The 19,321-nt window shown below is 31.8% G+C and overlaps 2 protein-coding genes across 5 annotated transcripts; one reads left to right on the top strand and one right to left on the bottom strand.

Annotated features, from left to right (window-relative positions):
* The first annotated feature begins 1,739 nt into the window (after nucleotides 1-1,739).
* On the top strand, nucleotides 1,740-4,459 carry LOC11421645 (xylan glycosyltransferase MUCI21). Its single transcript, XM_003625080.4, has 3 exons — nucleotides 1,740-2,180; nucleotides 2,296-2,373; nucleotides 2,945-4,459. Exons 1-3 carry the CDS (start codon nucleotides 1,964-1,966, stop codon nucleotides 4,273-4,275), a joined length of 1,626 nt encoding a protein of 541 aa, XP_003625128.1. The 5' UTR covers nucleotides 1,740-1,963; the 3' UTR covers nucleotides 4,276-4,459.
* A 2,513-nt stretch (nucleotides 4,460-6,972) lies between these two features.
* On the bottom strand, nucleotides 6,973-14,184 carry LOC11425182 (kinesin-like protein KIN-14L). Of its 4 annotated transcripts, none has more exons than XM_024771487.2 (19): nucleotides 13,966-14,184; nucleotides 13,682-13,839; nucleotides 13,369-13,518; nucleotides 12,872-13,127; nucleotides 12,239-12,339; nucleotides 12,058-12,129; nucleotides 11,193-11,294; nucleotides 10,888-10,962; nucleotides 10,678-10,759; nucleotides 10,480-10,575; nucleotides 10,209-10,382; nucleotides 9,991-10,097; nucleotides 9,644-9,822; nucleotides 9,335-9,496; nucleotides 8,982-9,232; nucleotides 8,715-8,878; nucleotides 7,967-8,598; nucleotides 7,684-7,868; nucleotides 6,973-7,386 (listed from the first exon to the last, which is right to left on the bottom strand). In XM_024771487.2, the coding sequence occupies exons 1-19, from the start codon at nucleotides 14,039-14,041 to the stop codon at nucleotides 7,313-7,315; spliced, it is 3,096 nt and encodes a 1,031-aa protein (XP_024627255.1). In that variant the 5' UTR covers nucleotides 14,042-14,184; the 3' UTR covers nucleotides 6,973-7,312. The 4 variants fall into 4 exon arrangements, with proteins under 4 accessions (XP_024627255.1, XP_024627254.1, XP_013449592.1 ...); XM_024771486.2 differs by having other exon boundaries at nucleotides 12,058-12,141; XM_013594138.3 differs by having other exon boundaries at nucleotides 12,239-12,342.
* Between the last annotated feature and the right edge of the window lie 5,137 nt (nucleotides 14,185-19,321).

Below are 19,321 nucleotides of genomic sequence, written 5' to 3' on the forward strand. Positions count from 1 at the left end.
AAGGAATAACGTGATCAATGCCACTGAAGAAGGATCCAAATGATTCTTTCCTCATTAATTACTTTTGCATATCTGTGCATTTTCTTATAAGAGTTTTGTTACGAGCGCCTCCAAATATTTTTTAAACATTTAAAAGAAGCAATTATTTTTTAAAAAGATAAATATTTAAATTTCTAATTACATGTATTTTCACAAATACTTATTATTTATGGTCCTTAAAAAGTGTCTTAGAGACACTCGTTAACATTTCTCTTTTTATAATACTATCTGTGAGAAATTTAGAAGTAAATAATAGACTTTGTATTTCATGGCCCATGATATTTTTTAAGAAATGCTGACTTGTGCGTTTGGAATATAAGTTAAGAAACTAAAAATGTAAGTTTATTTTTGAAAATTATGTATTTAATGTCTAAAAGTTATATTTTCAATATAGAATTTAGTTTTATTCTATTTTAAGTTCATTAAGTGGTGTTTTTCTTTAGCACACATGTTAACATGATCCATTTTTTTTAGGGGAGAGATAAATGATTTTAAATAAGGGAAACGTTAACTAGTGCTTCCAGGGTACTAGTTAAGAAAAACTAATATAGAAACTTTGCATTGAAAAGTGATAAAAAGTAGAATGTTCTTTTTTTTTTTTGTTACAATTTGATAAAAAAAAGTTGTTGTTTCTTATGAAAAATTATATTTTTACTTTTTTAACCAGTGGCCCCGAAACACCGGTTAACATATGTAAGTATTGATGTATTTATCATTATCATAAATTTAAAGTGGAAGTTATTGATCTGGGAATGGTGAAAGCAGTAAGGGCACATGTTAAAATGATAAAAGTAAAAATATTTTATTGTAATTAATTCATTTGAATTTAATTTTTCTACTTTTGATTAACTGAATGCACAAAATTTAAAAAAATATTTACAGTTTTGGGTTGTTTAACAAGTGTTCTTAGAACACAAGTTAATATGACCCAAATAGTATTAATAAGAGTGTAGAGTTGAACAAAAATAATTAATATTGTATTAAAAAGTTAAACGAGCCACTCATTTTAAATAGATTCATTCATAGAGAAAGGTGTTTATCCAAGGACGTTCTCTCTTTTATTTTTGCTAAAGTGGTGCATCAGAGGAATTAGATGTCTAGTATACATTGACAAAAAAAAATTATAAAATGGATGATTTGAAATTATAGAATTCATTTAAGCATCTAAAAAGAGTTGTTTTTTTTTTTCTTTGATACAATAAATAGAGGTGTTTTTTTAAAGTAATATAATGATTAAAAATTTATCTTTTAACATGAATAAGAAATTTTTCCTTAAAAAAATCGAATAAGAAATTCGGTGTTCTAATGCACCTTATCACACACACAATATAAGCAAAAAATATAACAAAAATTAAGGTATTTGATTTAAAATTTATATCAAAAACATCAACTTATGTTAATTTATTTTTACTTATATTTTGAGATGGATGAAATATGAAAAATAATATTTGTGGATCATTATATCTCTTTATTTTCTTTCTCTATTATTTTTTATCTTAAATGATTGTTTAAATATCGCTAATCATAAAATATATATCTTTATAACCAAGACAAACTCATATAACATTTAAACACTAGAGAAATATTAACAAGTGTCTTAAAAATACTACTATTTGTTTGCGGGGCTTAACATGAATACGGTGGAAATGAAGTGTAGTCTTATATTTTGTGCGCGTGAATGAGCCAACCAGCTAGGAATAACGTAAACAAAAACACATTGGTCATTGGTGTGCTGTGCCAAATGATGTTTACGTGTCTGAGCAATACAACTGCATAGAAAACCGAGTTAACTTCCCCCAACTTTGAAACCTTCCTTCCTTTTCAAACTCTTTCTTCTTTCTTCCTTCCTTTTATTATTCTTTTATTTCTCATAAACCCAAACCTCACTTTCTTCCAAAACCTCACAAACCCTTTACCTTCCAAAATGGTTCATCACCACCGTTACCATCAACTTAGAAGACCAGCAGAGTATATCAAAGATGAAGAGTCACAGAATCACGTCATGGATTGTTCTAGCTCTGTTTATAGCAAGAGAACAAAGCCAAAACTCATCACTTTCCTCTTCCTCATCACTTTCCTCTCTTGCTGCTATGTTTTTGCACCTTTTTTCCTTGGACCATCTTTCTCTTTATCACTTTTGTGTAAGCATCTTTAATCTTAACCTTCTTTCTTCAACTACTGATTTGTTGTTTTTATTTCCTCTGTTTGTCTTCTACTATTTTGCTTTGTGTTGATTTTCTTTTCTTATTTTTTCAGATTCTTATGGACCTGAAAATGATGCCAACCAAGATGGTGTTGATATGCATGCTTCTATATGCTCTTCAGTTTCTACTGGTAAGAATTTATTGCTCATTTTTTTTTGTTCTTCTGCATGTTCTGTATGATTTTTTCATATATTCAATTTGATATGTTTAGTCTAATAGCAACCACATAAACCAAGTGGTTGGGACTACAATCAGTTAGGAGTTCAATTCTTAGCATGAACAATTTTTGGTAAGACGATACTTACCTTCTCAGGATTACCTAACTTCGGATTACTAGAGCCTCTTTGGCTTAAAACCATTGGATTAACACAAAAAAACATAACTTCATCATAATGGTTTTCAAGGGGTTTATCCCTTGGAAATTTCTTGTGATCGATCCACTTTTTGGTTTTAATGCTCTGCTTCCTATGGGAATAAGACCTGGTAATTCGGAGTTCGGCTGAGAAGTAAGTAAAGTCTGGTAAAAAATTGTTGTGACCATGATTTGAACTCGTTATCCCAAACAATTCAACTTTAAATTAAGAAATTTATAGGAATGGTTATTTTCAATATTGTAATTGTTCAACATTTTTTCCCTTCTATTTTGTTGTTTACTATATTACTTTCTCTAGATATTCATTTTTACTTCCTTGATTATACAGGAACCATATGTTGTGATAGAAGTGGTTACCGTTCTGATATCTGTGTGATGAAAGGCGATATAAGAACACATTCTTCTTCCTCTTCAATCTTCCTCTACAACTCAATAAGCCACGGCAATAATGTTTCAAGGACTATTGAAGCTCGAAAAGGTGAAGATGAAGAGGATCAAGTGCTCCAACATGAAAAGATAAAGCCCTATACTAGAAAGTGGGAGACAAGTGTCATGGACACCATTGATGAATTGAACCTCATTTCAAAGAAGGTGAATTCGCCTAGTGTTCGAGGTTGTGATGTTCAACATGATGTTCCAGCTGTGTTTTTCTCGAATGGAGGCTACACCGGCAATGTGTATCACGAATTCAACGATGGAATCATACCTTTGTACATCACTTCACAACATTTCAACAAGAAGGTTGTATTTGTGATACTTGAATATCATGAATGGTGGATCACGAAATACGGCGACATCCTTTCTCATCTATCGGATTTTCCACCGATTAACTTTAGCAATGATAATCGGACTCATTGTTTCCCTGAAGCCATCGTTGGTCTCAAAATTCATGATGAACTAGCCGTGGATTCCGCGTTGATGGAAGGTAACAAAAGCATTGTTTATTTCAGAAACCTTTTGGACGAAGCTTATTCGCCTCGGATAAAAGGACTAATTCAAGACGAGGAAAGGGAAGCACAAGAGAAATTGCGACAGCAACAACAACAACAAATCTCTTTATCTCCATCATCAGATTCAGAAACCTCACAAGGACTGCAAGAAATTGCACGAACGAAACCAAAATTGGTTATCGTCTCTAGAAGTGGTTCAAGAGCTATAACTAACGAGAATTTGCTAGTGAAAATGGCAGAGGAAATTGGTTTTAAGGTAAATGTTTTAAAACCTCAGAAAACAACAGAATTGGCAAAGATTTATAGGGTACTAAACGAAAGCGACGTTATGATTGGTGTTCATGGAGCTGCTATGACACATTTTATGTTCATGAAACCTAAATCTGTGTTCATTCAAGTTGTTCCTCTTGGTACTAATTGGGCTGCAGATACTTATTACGGCGAACCTGCAAGGAAGCTTGGTTTGAAATACATTGGCTATGAAATTCATCCTAAAGAAAGCTCTTTATATGAGAGATATGATAAAAGTGATCCTATTTTGAGAGACCCTGAAAGCATTAACAAGAAAGGGTGGGAATATACGAAGAAGATTTATCTTGATAGCCAAAATGTTAAATTAGACCTTAGAAGGTTCAGAAAAAGGTTGCATAGAGCCTATGAGTACACAATCCTTAGATCAAATCTGAACCTTCAACACCAACCACTGTGAATTTTCCCATTCCACGGTTTCATTTATTTTTTTATGAACATTCTTTAATGTAAAAAACTTAGTTTGTTTTGAAATGTAAAATATTCTTAAACATATAGTGACAACCTGAAAATTTCTTAATGTGATATGGTGTGTATACTAGGATATCTGTAATTAAAAGCTGAAATTTGTTGTTATTCTGTCATTTTTGGTGTGTTAATACTTGTGTAACATTGTTTACTTCAAATCAATTGTCCAATGTGGGTGGTCTCAAATTCTATTTAGAGTTTAAGGTTGATCATGATCATGAAAAGGATGTCTTTGATTCCAAACTTGCGTTCCTGTATAACATAAGCCAAGCCAGAAGGCACCAACCAGGATATGTCACCATCCAAGACATGAACTATTGTGAGGTGAAATTCTAAAATCCTCTCACTAATTATTGTCTTAACAAGCTCAATTAATTGGGATTGTGCAAAAATTTCTATATATAATACTAGTTGTACGATACTGAAGATCTATCTACCTAGCTTCACAGGTTTATGAAGTGCAACACAAAATTATTTTGTACGTAACAAAGTTGCTTCATTCATGGAACTCAAAAGTATGTGACATTTCTGACATGTGCTAACGTTATCCTCGAGGATTTTGTACTTAGTTTGTGCATGTGATGATACCTTAGTGAAGACATCATTGTATCTGAGTATGGCAAGTCCATTATCCACATGTGACTTGTTAGACAGTTTCATTAGACCATCCCCGATGGAGTCCAATATTTTGAAGACTTGGTTGGTACCTATCACATACTTTCATTGAGGAGATTTTTTTTTTTTTTTTTTTTTTTTGTGGTTTTATAAGATTTGAAGTCTCACTTAAGACCTCAAATTTTAAGTAGGATGCATATATTTTTAATATTAAAAAAATGAAATATAATGATATAAAGTTATCGATAGTTGATTAGTTAATTATATTTTAAAAAATTGTAGTATGAGATATTTGGTTGGAGATATTGAGTGTTTATTAGGTACTATTATAAAAGTTATAAATGAATTATATGTGATGCTCTTAGGACCATTAATCTTTATTTTATTAATTTTTTTAGGAAAGGACCACTAGCCGTTATTATGAATTATGAAGGGATGATACATATGTTGTCACCACACTAAACCATAGATAGATACGGGTAAGGAAAAGATCATTTAAGTGTTATCTAGAGAGTAAAATAAATATCGACTGTTTGATAAATAAATCAAGTAAAATGCTAATTGTCCTAAGGGTTAATTAAATTTTTAGTCCCTATAAATATCTGCAGTTTTGTTTTTTTTAGTCCCTACAAAATTTTCTGTTAGTGTTTTTAGTTCTTGTTAAATTAAAATTTGTTTAATTATGCTTAAACTTTTAAATTTTTGAAAGATTTTTTACATACATGTTTATAACATCGTAAGACACTCTTTTGTAAATTTTTTTAGTTTTTTAACATGTAATGAATCAAATATGAATTTTTCTAAAAGCAAAATTTTCAAGATTATATTAATGAAAATTTGGACCTAATAATAAAATTTTAAGTTACTTTTTTGCGGAGGAACTTTGTATAATATTCTAAGTAAGTATGTGAAAAATATGTTACAAATTTAAAAGTTTAAGCACAATTAAGCAAATTTTAATTTTACAAGGACTAAAAGTATGTGTTGGTCCCTGTTAAATTGAAATTTGTTTAATTATACTTAAACTTTTATATTTTTAAATGATTTTTAACAGACATGTTAAGAACATTATAATAATCTCTTTTATAAAAAAATAGATTTTTTTAACATGTAATAAGTTAAATATAATTTTTTTAAAACGTCAAAAATTCAAGATAAACTAACGAAAATTTGGATCTAAAAATAAAATTTTGAGTTAATTTATTGTGGCGGAACCTTTTATAATGTTTTAAACAAGTATGTAAAAAATCATTAAAAAATTTTAAATTTTAAGCATAATTAAACAAATTTTAATTTAACAGGGACTAAAAACACTAACGGAAAATTTTGTAGGGGTTAAAAAATGTGATTTATTTTTATAGGGACTAAAAACAAAACTGCAGATATTTATAGGGACCAAAAAATTAATTAACCCTTGTCCTAATGAGTTTTAAGGAACTTAAAATAGTAGTATTTTTATTATCCTAAAAGTCTTTAATAAATCTTTAATAAGTACTCAGAGAACACTTGTTTACAAGATCCGTAAATTGGTTGATATTATATACATATGCGGAACAAATTATAAATGGTAATCTTTAACATTATCAATTGTTGATTTTTTACTTGCTAGTATCATGTAGGTTTATTAAGTAAATCGTACACTTTAGCTGGAATGTTTTAGTACACATGTTCTATTTTACATGCTAGTGTAATGATACAAGTGCAAAATGTAAAGACAATTTACTCAAAATATACTAAAAAGTTCCATACAATTCCCTCCTGCTTTTCATGTAATATTTGTCGATATAAACTATTGAGTTCAAGTGATGCTGCGTTTACTAAATTAAAGTGAATTATTAAAAGTGAATTTATTATGGTCAATTTACTATTACTTTAGTTCAGACTTTTACAATTCAAGGGAAAAAATGACTTCAACAATTGAATGTATTCGTCAGCTACATGTATTAGTCAAATTTTCAGGCACATTTACAATTCTACCAAGCTAGAATCCTTTGCATTTTCGACCCCACAATAGTAATTTGTAACATTTGCATTGAGAATTATTGCTCATTAACCCTGCATCATGTTAAAATGACAAATTTAAAATTTCAATTTGTGTTTATTTGTCACAATTATTACAAGAACCCCCCTTTAGAAAAATAAGGTAGAGAGCCTCCTTGAAATTTTATATTTAGTATCTACACCGACTCCCTTGCAATTTTTCACTTCAAATCTCCCTCCCCCTATTTCTATAAAAAAAACAAAGGCGCATCTTTGTTAATGTGAAAACAAAAACTCCAACAAAATTGGAGCCTGTCCTAAACTAGAGTCAGTTCTAGCCTTGTTGGTGTGCTTCAAGTAAAAGCACCTGTTGTCTATAGCCACCTTTTTGAAGTCTTGCTTTCTGAACGAACGGGAGGAGGCGTTCTAGCATTTCTCTCTGGCTCATCTACATATGTCAAACAAAAAACAAGTATGGGAGTTAGTACATTAGTATTAAGAATAAAGGCTCGAAATGATGTGTGACAAAAAATTTATTTGCCCTCTGATAATCAAAAGTAATATTTAAAAATCTCAAATATCGTCAATTTAGTCCTTGATTAGGACTATAATAATATCTTGAAAAATTATCTGACATAGAACCAAATTTGAGACTTTTGAGGATTAAAACAGTATGTTTCATGTATCAAGATCAAATAAGTCTCAGTGAGAAATGAAAAATGGCAATTCCGTAGGATTAACTTACAGGCTGCTGGGACAGGCTTCCCTCCAAGAGAAGACCTCCGCGAATTGTTAGGCCCGGATGGTATTCCTGTTAAAGATTGTCTCCTTTTTGGCCTCTCACTGGCTGCTATTGGCGACTTTATCTGACTTCCATGAGCGCTGCTTCCCTTTACAGGTGACTTCACTTCAACCATAATTTGTTGGTTTCTGCATATTTTCAAAATAGAAGATTCAGTAAAACACTTGAAAACACTGAAAAAGTTTAAAAACACCAAGTTTAGAATAGAAGACTAAAGAAAGCATACTTCTTATCAGGTCCATTAATCAGTTTCCCAATTGTTCTCAGGGATCTTCTAAACTGGGACCCTTTTCCATTTGTACTACCTATCCCCTTAGCTGTTATGGAATCAGCAATGTCACTTGGCACAATTCTGTTTGAATCATTTTTATCTAGCTCTTCAGATGTTTGAGGTAGATCAAGAGGGTGAATTTGGATTTCAGTATCAACTTTAATACACCTCTTCTGATACATGTTCGTAGGACTTGGAGGAGCTTTGACATGCAACTCTGACCTGGAATTGCCATTGCTTAATTGGCCATTTAGCTTCGACACAGCTTCTGGATCTTGCAGTGGACAATCTTTCTGTTGAAAGATTGGCTCAAACTGTAAAGTTTTGTTTACACATGCTGGTGCTTTTTTGACAGTTCTTGGACCTTCCAAGCTTAGTCTTCTTGAACGGGCTATGTACGAAGGTGATTTGGCTCCACTTTTATCATCAGCTTTCACAGGTTTGTTGGTCTTTATTACGCTGTAATTCTCAATACTAAGTCTCCGTGGGCGCAGCGGAGTTTTTTCTAGCGGAGTGTCGAATTCTTTAGTTCTACTGAACGGTTTTGAGTTTTCCTTGTTTGCCAATGCAATCTTAAGGTTCTCAACCTAGTATCCATACCAAAAAAAAAGAGGAAGTTAAACACCCTATGATACCAGGTGAATGAGTCCGATTCTTGGTCTCCAAGAAGTTAAGATTTAAGACTTGAAGTAAATATTCTTACCTGTGCTTTAAGTTGCATAACCTCACTGGTTTCTTTGTTCATCCGGGCTGCCCCAAGTTCCACAGTGGAAACCCTCTGAGCAAACTTCAGAGTACTCACTGTTTCACCAAAGGAATCTGATTCGGGACTCACATGCGCAAACATCAATGTTTTAGCATGTCCACCTACAATGCAAAAATTTCCAAGAGAAAACATTAATATGATGTCATATGGTGAAAAAACCAAGGTAGAGTCTCCAAAGAATTTCCAATGAACATATGTGTGTACCTAAGGAGTCCTGCAAAAGAAGTGTGAGTTTGCTGTTCCTGTAAGGAATGTGAGAATTCTTCTGAGCCAGTGCTGTGATCACATCTCCCAAACAGGAAAGAGACTTGTTAATGTATAGCGCTTCCTTTAGTCTATCTCCTGTGACTTCAGACTTGTCTACTCTTTCACTTCCGGCAAGGTCTACTAAATGAAGGCAACTGCGAATGCAGTTCCCAGATGTATCTTTGCCACTAACATGCACAGTAAGTACACTGAGACACGTTGGAGAGTCTTATGAGTAAGTGCCTAAACCAAACAAAAGCATTACAGAAAGGGAAATGCATCATTAGCATTCCTGAAAAGTGAAAACTCACCTGTGTGAACGACTACTCCTATTGTTGATTGCAGTAGAACTGACAGCACGGTTAACCTCTCCAAGTTTCATGAGGGTCATAACATCCGTTGTAGAGTTCACTGACCGCAATCTAGCATCAGGAAGGCTCAAACCATCATCGTTGCAGCTCCGGATCTCTAATGTGAGGTTAGTTAAGGAAATAAACTACTTGCAAATAGTAAGATCAAAAGACTAGAAATTTAGCATATATCTCCGCCTTATCTTAAGAGCAATAGTATGAATATATTTCTGACAATATTTATTGAAGAATGAATATGAAAAAGGATATTTGTTTTCTGTTTTGTCCTCTGCAAGTAGATCTCTTACTTGTTCATTGTAAATCTCGACCATTTGGACATAAATTTCATACTTTATGTTGTCCTTCCTTTCACTAGACATTTGAAACAAATCATTAAGAGCCAGATAATTGATCCCCATATCCTTGGATGTTCCACCTGAAGGACCACTCTGCCCCATGAAAAAGAAAAATTAAAATTTAGATGGTTTGAGCATTGGTCAAAGGCTAAGATAATGATACAAAAGAACAAATAATTGCATGTATCTTATTTTTAATTTAATTTAAAACAGATCTATAGTGTAACTGAAGATAAAGCAAAATTAAATCAAGTATTATACCATTGTGTGAGTCTTCCCAGATCCAGTTTGACCATAAGCAAAAATACAAACGTTGTATCCATCCATCACTGATCTAATTAATGGTTGAGTGTCCCTATAAACCTCATCTGAGTACAAAATAGTAAATTTCAACAAAGAGATGGAAAGAGAAGGAGGGGAGTAAAGTCGGTCAAATGAGTGTGCGCAAATTTTATACTATGTAGCTTTTAGAACTCTACCTTGGCCAGCTGTAGGACCAAAAATCCGATTAAACTGAAACAGTTTTCTTCCATCTTTTAGTGTTTTTGATGGATCTAAAATGCACAGAGAACCGTCTTCCCCAATGAAATCAGTTACAGTCTTGGATTCAGCCCTAAATGTAGGTCTGATTCTGCAGTATACTCGAATGTTGCCTGCATTTTGCATTTGAAAAGGTAGGTAGACGAAGATTACTTGGAGATCAAGGATAGTGAAAAAGAAAGTGACCCTTTAAATCTAGAAGTAAAAAACCTTTCAAATCTTGGACCATGTTGTATAGTTTTCTGTTCTCTTCAACTACTTTTTGATAGCCAAGAGCTTTGGTTGACATCTCATTAACTTGACAACCTGGATTCATAAAGTAACACAAAACCATTAAAAACTATCTCTACTTTTGTCAATATGATGTAAAATACAAGAAGCATGCAAAGTTAATGGCTATTCATATACCTATATCATTGAAAAATCTCTGAAACTGTGATTGCATCTCTTCAACCTCATTCTTAATTTTCAACTTCAATGCTTTGAGATCCTGAGTGAACACGTGATTTACAAACATTGTCTCAAAACTGCAGGCTGTTTCATGCTTAAACTAAATATATATGCTATAATATCTCAAAAATGCAGTAGAAACCTATTTAAAGCTGCGCAAATGCCTACCCGAAGTTCTTTTTTCTGTATATCTATGAGATGCTTGTGGTTGCAAGTGCACTTTCCAGAGCAAGCTCTGTAACACTGTATGAAATGCACATTGGCTAAATTAGTATTCAAAATTGACATAGATGTACCTCTAAAAAAAAATTGACATAAATGTAGTAAAAAAAATATTGGAAAAAATTTAATTGAAATTTCTTTTAGATTTCGGAGTAGGGAAATAATTCGGAAAGCACACAACAAGTCAAATGATATTTTAAAATCTTTATTTGAAAAAAAAAATATATAATTACAGGAAAAACAGATGGTACCTTGGGATTTTGACGTGCAGAGGAAGTGTCTGATTCCGTAGGTTTGGAAGTGAAATGAGGTGGTAAGCTACTCCCTTCTTTTTTAAAATTCTTTCGGAGCAACTGTTTTAGGCCAAGAAGTCTTATGTTATGTCATAAGAGAAAAGCTTTGGCATAGAAAGAATATTTACACTCACAATATTTCATGAAAAAAAACCTTTTTAAAATATTTAGATTGCTTCTCCTAATAGAATGAGCAAGCAATCCATGGAAATAAACATAATGGAATAAGAAAATAACCCTTATGTATATCCTTTCATATGTTTTTAATCAAAATGTTCAAACCAGATTGGTTTGATAAACATGATTTGTAGATTAAGGAATTGTTTCTCCGCATGATTAATGAATACAAGATTTCGTATATGAAACATTGGTCTTTGAGCTTCTCCTAATAGAATGAGCAAGCAATCCATGGAAATAAACATAATGGAATAAGAAAATAACCCTTATGTATATCCTTTCATATGTTTTTAATCAAAATGTTCAAACCAGATTGGTTTGATAAACATGATTTGTAGATTAAGGAATTGTTTCTCCGCATGATTAATGAATACAAGATTTCGTATATGAAACAATTAATTAACTCTGACCAGAACATTGGTCTTTGAGCTTAAAAAGACCACAAACAACATATATCAAGAGTTATAATATTGACAAGGGCATTCTTCAGCCAAAAAATAAAAACCAAGGATGATTGTTCTCAATTATTTATATTTATTAATTATTATCTTAACCTAGCATAATTTGCAGCATGAAGACTGGTCAATTATATGAGTCATTATGAATTAGCACCAAAAAGGATAACTTTGGAAAGTCTCCAACTAACCTCAGGGAACTTCATAGATGGCTGTTCCCCACAACAGCCAGTCAAAATCTGATTAAATAGGCCTATTCGGTCCTGCAGTAAAGACTAAATAATGATTAGGTTGGAGACAAAACACTCATCTGCAAACTAATGTTAATTAAACACATTTGTTTACATGATTACAGGTACAACTTATGATTACCAGGTCTCCATTGTGAAGAGAAGGAAAAAGCTTTCCATCAATATTTTCTTTGGCGTCAAGCATGCGGTCAACGAGTATCTTGGCAAGTGACTCCACAGTTTCTGCTGCATCCAGTGAAGGTAGTAGCAAGAATACAATTATCCAAGTGAAGTTGAGAATATAGGGACACACGGTCTGACCAGATATACACATAACATACACCTATGCACAAATGCTTTTTAACGAATTGACATGGAGTAGAGTATCTTAATTTGTGTTCCTTTTCCAATAATAAGAAGTTACTGAATGAATCATGAAAAAGGTTAAATATTTATTTGAAGTAAATAATTAGCCCATGATGCACACAAGTCCAAAACATTTTCACCCTTTTGTCCTTTGTGTTTAGGTTTGAAAACTTACAAGGCAAATGAAAAAAAGTCAAAAAGCAGGAACTTTTTTAATGGAACGTATAGCATTCTGAATAATATTCCTTGATTAAAGTGCAAAATGTCAACTGTCAAAGTCTGATCATTAATATTATACTGTGCAGCTAGCCATCAGCTAACGGATTAAAATTCAATAAAAGTTTAAACTCAATTTCAAATTCAAATCAATGAATCAGATACTAATATGAGTAAGATTGAGAAATTGAACCTTCTTGTTTTTGAACATTACTCTCAGCAGGAGGCTTTATTTCCGATGTTGCAGACAAATCCAAACGCCTACATGCATCAGAGGGTAATGCAGTAGTGGCTTTTTGTTGCAATCTATTGATTGATTGCAAAACTAAAGGAGATTTTGAGCGTTTGCTGGATCCACTTTGATTGCTCATCTGCTTCGACTCATGAAACCATTTAAGTGATAGAATACAATCAACAATTTTTCCTGCAGAACCATTCTCTACACTTTCCTGAAAAACAAATGACCAACAACATACTTGTTCAAACACACCACTAAAATGTCTCGATTACCACAACTCGGCCTCAATTTAGGTCACATTTGAAGAATGACAACGCAGCCGGCATTTAAAACCTCAGTTTTCTAAATTTACCAATAAAAACTTTCTTTTTTCTCATTACACTATTTGCACATACATGAAAACAATCATTTCGCCGTGTATATAGAAAATTTGAAATTCATAAATAACCTACCCTCTCAAGATCAGAAGCTTCAAAAGCCGTAAGCTTTAATTCATCAGCCGCGTTGAGAAAATTGCGCACATTTTCAAAATACTGATAGGCAGGTAAAGGCTGAGAATCCCAAGCAAGTGATTGTTGTAATGGCACTTGAGTATCAACAACCTAACAAAATTAACATCACATAAAGGTAAGCATTTATGACAAAATTAAAATTCAAATGTCAGATTCAAACAGTCAAATTTCTCAATTAAAACATTCCATTTATTTTAAATATGCAATTAATCACTAATCATATTCCACATAGAATTGAATTGAATTACAATACCTTAGGTACTGCTCCAGGATGAATCTTGTTAATGGCTTTACAAAGAATGAGACCATTTCTCAAGCAAGAAACAAGTTCTCTCTCTGTAGGTTGATTTGATATTCCAAGAGGACCCACTTGGTTTTCAAGCCATTGGGTTGCTTCATAACGTCTCAAAGCTACAAAATTCAAATCAAAATTCAATATAAGTAAAAAAAAAAGACATTTTTTTTCAGAATCATTCAACATTGTAACATGATATAAACACAGAAGCAATAGAAACATTGTAAAACAAAGAAACTAACCTGCTTCTTCAGCTTTTCTTGAAGACATTTTGAAATCATGAAACCCATTTCTTGAACAATTCTCCATCATGATCATCAACAATCAACAACAAAAAACAACAATTGAAGAAAAAACAAAGAAACCCAAAATCTTTATTCTACAAAATTGAGAAAGAAAATGATGATCAGAGAAGAAAAGTTAACATTTTTCGTTGGAAGCTGAAGAATGAGAAGAGAAAAAAAGGAACTTTTTGAAGTGGGTGTGTTGTGAAGTGTTGGTTTAGTATTATGGTTTGGTTCGGGTTTAGGTTTGGGTTACGAACCTGAGGTATGGTTTTGTAACGTTATTATGGTTTGAATTCAAATTGGTAGGACACGTTCTTGGGCCCGCTGAGTGAAGGACTGTAACCCCTCGCATCCAAGTCAACTCCATCTAGTGGTGGTTTTTCTTGATTTTAGTTCTAAATTATGGGATTGTCCTAATCTATTTATATTTATTATAGTATATAGGATATTTATGGAAATTAAATCTTTTTGTTTATTTTAGCTTTAAATAATAAAAACAATTGATGATGAATAATAGATTTTTTTGAACAAAATTGATGATGAATAATAGATGTTGACTGGATTTGCTATAGTGTAATCTCTCTAGTCACATTTTTAAATAATTTTTATTTTTCCAAATTCATTTTTTTATTGACAAATTTTTTCAAATTCATTACATAGCCTATGTATTTATATAGAATATAATACAGTACAAATACATCATTTATTTAATAAATATGAAAAAAGTAAAAGTTGCTTGTAAATGTGACCAAAGAAAGTATCTTTAAGGTTTAAATTACGAGTTTTTTTATGTTAACTCTTTGGTTATGAGGGGGAGGGTCTAATATAATCCAAATATGAAATAAATTTGAGTCAATAATTGTTTCACAATGAACCATATACTTTGAATCTTTCGAACAATTTGTCTTTTGATAAAACACATTAATTAATTAAGTTTAATTGCTTTGTTGAATTAAGAGTTGTTTTGACGATGAGAGTTGTTACGGATTATGATTATGAAATGAATGTAAACAAAAAATGGTAAATGTGTATTCGTCGATTTCTTGTAATCGACATTCGTAAAAGCAGTATTTTCCTTTAACAAAAGACTCTAGAGTTTCAACAAAATTATAATGTAGCATTGCGATTTGATCAAACTCGGTTTGATTTTAAATATGAACTTAAAATTTTAAACTTATTGGCAAGGCTGGTCCAAGGGAGTTGCAAGTAAGGTGGCATCTTGGGCCTCAATTTTTTTTTTATTTACTTAATAGTTTTTATTTTATTATTTTTAATTATTTTATCCACTAATAAATTTTGATATTATTAATTGATTCACCTTTTTTACTAGATTAATTAATTCACTTAAAAATTTAAAAACCATTTCTTCAAAACAAAATCATGACAATGTATATATGGTTTATTTTTGTGCTGCTTAATATTGTAAAAAAATATTTCGATTTGAAAAGTCTTTAATATTTTTTGTTGTTTTTAAAAGGAAACATATCCAATTTTGCTATATTATGAATCAAAAGTTGATGGATTAGTCCTACTAATTGGGTCTTAATATAAAAAATGATTTAATTATTGATTTTGAAATATGATTATAAAAATTATTATAAAACATTCAACGAGAATACTTTTCGGTTATATAAGAAGAAAAAGAAATCGATAGAAGAAGAATAATAGTATCCCTAAAAAAAAAAGAATGATAGTTTTTGGTTATATAGAGAAAAGAAGAAAAAGAAATCGATAAAAGGAAAAAAGAGAACAAAATAAGGCGTTGAGTTCCTATGAATTTAGTCTCACTTGTTGGTCCTACTAGTGAAGTTGTGGAATATCATATTAGATAATACTCCATATTAGAGAGAGTGTAATACTTTATGCAAATCTATTTTTATAAGCAGAACCAAGACATAAAGATTAAAGACCATATTTAACCCCCATATTCTTAATTAACTCACACAATAGAATTTGGTTGTGTTTTTGGAGATGATAAGGTCATGTCAAGGTATCCGAGAATGTAATCATGAATTAGAAAATAGTTTTTCTCGCATTAAGTATTTTCTAAACACATATGAAGATTAATAAACTACCATCAATGGTAATTAATTATCGTTGAGGAACTGAAATAAGTTAACTACTCTTGCGATTTGGCTTTCATGTTCCCTTTTACAACTTTTTATTTTTTTCTCATATTTTTCTTAGCTTATATTATTTATTTAGTTTCCCCTATTTTGTATGTGTGTTCAAATTTTGTGACTAAAATTTATCCATTCAGGTATTTTCATAAACATTAGAGTAATTTTTTTTTAGTTTATTAGGTCCTTTTTACTTTGTAAAACATTTCATATTTTGATTTTTTCAAAAATGTGTTCATTTGATTTATTAATAAGACGATGAGATACTCTTGAAATGATTTTTTTTAAGGATTGAAATGAATTGTTGTGGTTGAGAGAAATCGTGCATTTTGAAAATTGATAAAAATAATCTTTTTATACTTTTTTTATTTAAAAAAAAAACACAAAATCGTTCACTTCAAGTGTCTGGTATCACTTTGTATTTTGATAGCTCTAGTATCACTATCACTTTCTTAAAATAAAAAAATTACCATATACCCCTACATAAATACATTCACCCCAACAAATTATCAAAAATTTCAATATTACCTTTTTTGTCATGTTCACCCCGACATCAATCAATATAAGGTGCGTATTTTCTATAAACCTTCTTAAATCGTTATGGTATGAGTTCACCCCCTACATAAAAGTCAAATGTATTGTTCATAAACATTTTTTTTTTTAAACTTTTTTTGTATATTTTGCTGTTCTTTTGAAAATCGCTAAAACATGATTAACACAGGATTTATATTCGATTGTAAACTTTTTTAAACCATTTTTTTTCATAAATTTTGTTTTAAACCTTTATGACATGTGTAACACTCCTATTTCTATTAAAGCAATTAAACATGTGAATAATACATTTATTTAAGATATAGAGGCTACGCCACATTCAAAATTTAAAAACCAATAAACATGTATATAAACCTCAACAGTTGCAGCGAAATATAAACCAGAGTAATCAAAATATGTACATGTCATGAATCAATAAATTACATCACATAGATGCATCTCAAAAATCCCAAACAAAACGTTTATCGTGAATAATCATTAATCACATTTCATGAACAGTCACCAATCACATATATCAATAAGACTCATGCCATGATATGCACCTATTGACACATATATGCATGTGGTACCAAATCTCCAAAAAGGGTCGTCACCCAAATCCAGATCTCAAAAGATCTCTGCCAGGCCGAAGCCCTATAACGAATAAAACATCGTATCCAGATCTCAAAAGATCTCTGTCAGGTCGAAGCCCTATAACTAGATCTCAAAAGATCGCTGCTAGGCCGGAGCCCAATAATGAATAAAACATCATTTCATCTCGACTATGATGCATGGACATGTATAAGGACTCGATAATGCGACAACAATCCACAATTTCCACCTCAATATATAGGACGACACCCAATTATATTGATTATCTCCACACATTGCATTATTAAGGAAACATGCCCACACACAATTAAATCATAGTATTCATCAACACACATCAACATGATTATCAATAATCAACAATGTCATTCAACATCAACTATCACATATAGTTTCACCATTCAAGCATTCCTTACATTCTAAGTAAGATAGCATATATATCTCATGATAAACATCATATCCAAAATATAACCATTCAACATCTTCACTTAGTTATATAAACATAGTCACCACAATTCTTAGGACAATTGGTTCAAGAAACGTTTTCGACTAAAAACCATGTCAAGTGGCTACCGGCCAACATTAACAAATCCCAAGACAAAAGACAAGTTGAAAACCTTCGAACAATCTTAATTGACAACATAATCATGAAGTTAAGTCGCCTCCGGGTCATTAACGTTAACCCAAGCACAACTTAGTTCATATGAAAATCCCATTTTTCACAACCTTTCACCTTCCCACCCGAAATATCATTTTTTATATGATTAAGATGTTTGACCACTCTTGCAAGTATTACCTAAGCCTATATGAACTGTAGGTTCAACTTGCAAGCTTCATTAGTTTACAAAAGTTATTTTTCGACAAAGTTGAATTCCCAAAATTTTCCAAGTTAAGACTCATTTGAAGAAATTCAAGTTTAGGCAAGCAATCATTGTTCCAGTAGGTTTTAGAGGGTTAACAGTAGTTAAACATGCTTAAAGAATCATTTAAGAAAACTTGGATTGACCCCCAAAGACCCGGAACAAAAGATCAAAGTGACTGAAACTGGACATGTTCGCTTAAGCGACCACCTGGTTCGCTTAAGCGAACAAGTTACAGTAGCAACTCACTTTGTTCGCTTTCTGGTCGCTTACCAGTTCGCTTAAGCAACTACATGTTCGCTTAAGCGAACGAGTTCCAGTAGCAACCAGAAATCTTCGCTTACTTGCTCGCTCACAGTTCGCTTAGGGGAACTGAACCCAGAAAAACTATGAGTGTTCGCTTACCAGGTCGCTTAAGCGAACCTTCACAGGTTTGCAGAAAAAGTTACGGGTTTGGACCCCTTTTCACTCAAAATCCCCAAATTTGATCTCTCATTTCCCAAATGTGTTTCCAGAACGAGTTTATAGGTCAATATGACTAAAAAGACTCACAAAGACACAATCAAACTTGAAAACACTTGACATTTGGACTAACTCATCATTTTCACCAAAACACCAACAACAATTCAAATTCTCATCATCAATTCATGAATATGCATACCCAAGCAATTATTCATCAACCACAACATCAATTAACAACCACAACATCAATTGAACAAGAATCAAATCTCAAATTAACAACTTAGCAAAATTCACCAATTGAGCACAATTTTCACAACTTATCATTTTTACATATTTGAACATGTAATTTTACCAACAATCATATAATTATCATCAATTCATGCATACAAACGTATCATCACAGTTGGAGTATAAATTTAGCAACAATTATCCATTATACAAAAATTCATACAACATTTGAAATTTCACAAAATGATGATGATTATGATAAAGACTAACCCCCTTACCTTAGATAAAGATTAATCCCAACTTAGGCTTCACTTTAGCTCCTAAGCTCACTCCAATCTTGATTCTTCAAGCTCTCCCTCTTCTCTCTAACCATTGTTCTTCTCTTCTCCCACTTTCTCTCTCTAGAAAATATCTTATGAAATGAATGAATGTTATTTTCCTAAGACACTCATTAGGTATAACCCTTAATGGGCCTAACCTAGTTTCTAGTGGGCTTAACCC

The sequence above is a fragment of the Medicago truncatula genome, chromosome 7, assembly GCF_003473485.1.
Source record: "Medicago truncatula cultivar Jemalong A17 chromosome 7, MtrunA17r5.0-ANR, whole genome shotgun sequence".
Lineage (NCBI taxonomy): Eukaryota > Viridiplantae > Streptophyta > Magnoliopsida > Fabales > Fabaceae > Medicago > Medicago truncatula.